A 5,219-nucleotide genomic window follows, 5' to 3' on the forward strand; every position below is an offset into this window, starting at 1 on the left:
TGCAGTAGGGAGGCACTTGGTAGGGCAGGTGGCAGGGGGAGCAGTAAGGAAGAAAGTAGTGGGGAAGAGTAGTGGGGGTCAGGTAGTGTGGAGGCAGTGTGGCAGGCAGAGTGAAGCAGGCAGCTTGCCCATTGCTGCCTGCCCTCCCATCCAACTTACCCCCCTTCCCGTGTCCTTCTCTCCACTTCTCCCCTCCACGCCACTTCTGTTCTCTGGAGCTTTGGGTCCTCCCCCTGCTGAGGTCTCTACTCCTCACCTGCCCCTCAATATCCCCCCCCCCTCCACCTTTTCTCTGCACCAGAAGGCTCTTTCCTTGCTGCAACCTGTGGCACTGATTATGGCTCCAGCTCAGCCCTGTAACAGTAGTGTAGAGCTGACTGCTGGTATAGGGCGATGCTGCAGTATGTGCTCTGTGTTTCACAGTGAGGATTGAACCTTCCAGCATGGACCAGAGGTAAGGAGTGCAGCAGAGGGGAGAGTGGGCAGAAACGGCACGCAGGGGAGACTGAGGGCAGTGGGGGAGGAGTGACAGGGGTTCGTGGCAGCAGTTGTGGCTCTGTCCCCTGCTCCAACTGGGTTGGGACCAGAGCCAGAGACACAACAACTACTTGCCCCTGCAATATTCTCAGTTGTAAGGTGAGAGGCTTTCCTCTTCCCTCCCCCCATATTAAATGGGGCAAAAAACTTTGTCTTCTAGTTGACTAAATACAGTAGAAGTTATAGATATTAGAAAAACAAAACAAAGGGAAAAAACCTTCCAAAGAATTGTTTGGCTTAAACGATGTTTTCTTCTCTCTTTACAATTACAACACATGAATCATAGTTACATTGTGAATAGAATGTTTCCATTATTGTTTTGAGGTCTGCAAATCTTCCTTCCTAGTCTTTGTATTCCGCATTTTGTTTCACATATTTAATATTGATGACATTCTGTCTTTTTAACTAGAGTGGAAGTTAATCCTGCTGTTCAAGTGAATGCTTTAAGCAATATGTTGCCTTCAGTCACTGTTCCAGAATCAATGACAATTAGTAAGTACTTACTTGTTCCATTTAGATTGACATAATTTGCTCTTCAGAATTTGTTTTCAAAGTTCACTGACTTTTAAAATGTTTGGTTTCTTTTTCTCTGTTTTCAATAAGATGTGGTAAAGCAAAGTCTTTACTTGAACTGACATACAGCACTATACTTCTGACCTTCTGGTTTCTGCTGGGAATCTGAACTCTGAGATAATTTTTCAGTCTGCCATTTCCAGAAGTTGATAATATGTTATCAGTGTGGGACAAAACCTTTTTTCTCCAAAAACTGCTAGGAATTATACCATTAGATATGTCTTTAACCATTACAAAAGAGCAATCAACGTGATACCACAGAATGGCCAGGAAACATCTGAATATGAACAGTAGTTATATTGAGATCACTAATTATTTTTCTTGACATATTTACCATAGTGAAGAAAACACTTCCATGTTTCCCATTACCTTACAGTCCAAAGATATGGTATGGAAAAAGTCAAATCCTATCACAAGGCTAAGTATGACTTTCATAAACAGAGCCTCTGCTCTGCTTCCTTTCCATATTACCACCTATTACAGTTGAGCTAGGGAAGTGGTCTCAGGTTGGTACTTAGCCAAGGCTGAGACTGTTAGGTGTTTAGGTGGGGTAGGCAGCTTATTTACATGGCCCTTGACTGCAAATTCCTTATCAAAGCTTTAAAAAACTGAAAAATAAAAAAATAAAAACCCATTCTTGTTTGTTAGTTGGACTAGTTACTTATATAGGTCAAACAGTGTGCATTTATTTACCTGGTTCTTCAGAAAGCTACCCGAACAGTCTCATGGAAGCAGGTTTTCACAAATTCTCTTCCTCTCCCCGCCCTTTTTTCCCTTGATACCAGCACTTAATGATGTTATTCATGAGGATGGGAATGATGTAACCAAATTTCATGTATGAAAATGTGTTTGCCAAATGATTAACGTGCTTAAGAGGGAACCAGGAGATGATTTTACCTTGATTTTTGGCATACAAATAGCATCCAGTTACTTCCCCCATCATTATAGTACCATATTGTGTATGCAACTGATAACGTGGAGATGTACAGCTGAAGTAGGTAGGATGGAGCTTGGTTTGCTGGGTAACCCTGGACAAATCATTAAGTATCCATGCCTCAGTTTTCTCATCAGTGAAATAATGCTCTTTCATAAAGTGTTTTGAGATGTTTAAATGAAGTGATGTGTGCATGTATGTGTGTGTGTGTTTAATATAAATGTATATATATAATAGTTTGGTGGCATTCTTATTTGCTAAATATACATTGTACGTTTGTAAGAGTCTCACCTTGTCAGAAAATGTGCTTTTCATGTATTTGCTAAAGTGAACTCTGAAGCTTAATTTTATTGATTTTTGCTGGAAAAGAGTATTACAATGTAAGTGCAGCTGGAAACTGATCCTTTTTGCTGTTTTGTTCTAGTTAGGATTAGCTTCAGTGTTTAAAACTACATACAGTAAAATCTCTGCTATCTGGGATTTTACTAACTGGCATTTCTAGTAACCGGAATTTCCGGCCAGACATGGAGGGGTGGGAAGCTCACATGTGGCTGCTGCCACCACCACCCACCACACTGCGCTACTGCCACTCTGTGTGTGGCTGCTGCTGCCTGCCGCGCTCCCCCGCTCTGCATCCAGGCAACCCTGTGCTCTCAGGTAACTGGCATTTTTACATTACCGACACCCTGCCTTCCCCACTTGTACAGAATATCAGGGATTTTACTGTAGTATTGTTGGCATCCGCTAGGGGAAGCAATTGGTCTTTTCAGTTGACTTTCTGTATTTGGGATTATGTACTGTTAATCTTCTGTAGAACTGAAAAAGTAAAAAATCATCTGTGGTCTGCATTTTAGTAGTTGCTATTTTACATTCTCCAGCTAAGATGGAAGGCAGCATAAACATAAACATTAACATGTATTTTCAATTCATAAATTTTATTTGAGAAGTGACATAAGTCATTCTAAGCAATTTATGAAGCTGAGTGGATCTGTTTAGTTTATATTTCTGGTTAGCATTTTTCTTAAGTTGCAGCATATTAGTCATGAATAATTATATAAATACTGATGGAAAATCATGTATTTGTGGTCAGTGTAATTTTTTAAAAGAATAGCTATTCTAAGTACTGAAAAAAATTCATTGATTTCTGTACCTAGGGTAATTCAGTACTGTGAAAAAATCATTAGTGGTTAGCTTTCTCTTTGTTATAATTAAGGAAATTGCTTATAAACAGTGAGGCTTCTAGCTGGTTGCATAGCAACACAAGTCTAAACACATCACAGATAAGAAAAATGAAATAGAATAGTACAGTAATAAAAGCCATGGGGCTTCCAAAATGAAGTAGCTTTTGGCTGTTATATCTTTGAAGATAACAATAGTGGGGGAAAAAAAGCAAGATTTGGGGCCTGGGTACATAACATGTTTTCATGAATGTTAGTGTGTAATTATACTAATGCACTCAAGGAGCAGATGTATGTTGTACAGCCCTATACTAGTATAAGTTATTCAAATATCAGTGCAAACTTACCCTGGAAGAAATCAGAAGAAAAAAAATAATGACATTAGTTGTGTAGGTGCTATGTAATATTTTATCCCTGCCCCCCTCCACCCTTTTTTCCATTTTGATTTTATAGCACCTGCCAGGCAGTGCAAACCACACCATGTCATTTCGACTTCCGTTTTGCTCTTTTGAAGGGACAGTGTTTCATTTTGCTGTTTCAAAGCACTGTCCTGCTTTGTTTCATCAACGCTGTTTTGATGCGTTTTGCTGTTTTGCCCATAGGCTATAATAGGGAATCTCAAAAATTACAAAAATGCCTATAACTTTGTCATTTCATGCCTGATTCAGATGAAAATTGAAGGGTTGGTAGCCCCTTCTGAGGGCATGAAACCTGTCAAGGTTCAAGGAGATAGGTGCAGGTGTTTCTTGGAAACTGCACCTCAAACTGTTCAAAGCAAAACTCATATCACTTGCTGCAGAGTGCTTGGCAGACTTGGGTGCTGGCTCTGGCCCTAGCCGGCAGCAGCAGCTGGCTGAAACCCTGCACACAGATCAGGGGCCTGCGGCCCCTGGGAAGAGCTGGGGAGATGATCAGAGAGCTGGGGAATCAAACCGGGAGCTAGATGTCAATATCAGAGCAGTCCATCCCTCCTCTTCCCCCTTCCTCTCCTTAGTTTCTGTTTAGCTGCAAGCAAGCCCGGCTTTGAAGCTCAAAACATTTCAAAACTTTTGAAATGTTTCAAGTGCCTTCATTTTTTTTTTAAAGCTGTTTTGAAGCTTTTCGTTTTGTTTTGGTTTCAGTGTTTTGAGCTCAAAACATGCTGAAACAGTTTTGAAACAGAACACCCATTGAAATTTTGCAGAGCCCTACCTGACATGTAGTTTGGTAGGTGTTGCTCTAAGAACCTTCTTTGAAATACTTGCTAGCCTTTTTGAATGTATGTGTGATAGGCTTGTGGCCACAGCGGTGGCTCTGATGCCCCCAGTTGGCTTTGCAGCTCCTGCCTGGCTTGGACTCTGTCACTGTCCCTAAATGGCTCTCCTGTCACTCCTTGTTCTTAATATTAAAGGTTGATAAAGGTTAACTGAGGCTGCCAACAGGCCGCAGAGTGTGAGCCCTAATCGTAATAATTTCCCACTGGGTCTCTTATGAGCCCCCCACTAGCCTCAGTTCAGCTCTCAGGTCTGATGGGGTCTCTCTCAGCCTGACTAGGCCCCTGTAGGGCACCTGTAACCTTAAGGGCAAATTGCGTGGCTCCTTTTCCTTCCCTATACCATGCTCCAAGCCTTGCAGATGTTGTTTCTTTCTGATGTTGACTATTTGTACACTCAGCCCCCTTGTGTCCTTGGATCCCCTGGTCCTGCATGTGGCCTGTCCTCTAGGCTTTTGGACCTTCTAGTCCAGCTTAGCCTGCTTTGGGCTTGTGGACCCAGCTCAGTCTTTTCTGGGGCTTGTAGACCCTCTGGTCTGAGTCTCAGTCTCTTCCTAGGCTCCTGGACCCTTTATTGGGCCACACCGTCAATCTGATGGCTCCAGGTTACTGTTTTTAAATAGGCTTTGAGCCTGCCACAGCTGTCACATTCTACAATGTTTAATTAAAGCGCTCCTGCTGCCATTTAGAAGCACAGGGATGCTGATACACAAGACACTGTGGGCACTTTAATTAGAGTGGCTCT

General features: G+C 42.1%; 1 protein-coding gene across 2 annotated transcripts in view; it reads left to right on the forward strand.

Moving 5' to 3' along the window:
- The window catches only part of SNX29 (sorting nexin 29), a 117,580-nt gene that overhangs the window by 48,972 nt on the left and 63,389 nt on the right, over positions 1–5,219 (forward strand). For both annotated transcript variants that reach the window (XM_019507418.1, XM_019507419.1), the window contains exon 9: positions 947–1,029. In XM_019507418.1, the coding sequence (XP_019362963.1) occupies positions 947–1,029 (83 nt within the window). The remainder of the gene's footprint in view (positions 1–946; positions 1,030–5,219) is intronic.

Source organism: Gavialis gangeticus, unplaced genomic scaffold (genome assembly GCF_001723915.1).
Source record: "Gavialis gangeticus isolate Ggan-Ray unplaced genomic scaffold, GavGan_comp1, whole genome shotgun sequence".
Taxonomy (NCBI): domain Eukaryota; kingdom Metazoa; phylum Chordata; order Crocodylia; family Gavialidae; genus Gavialis; species Gavialis gangeticus.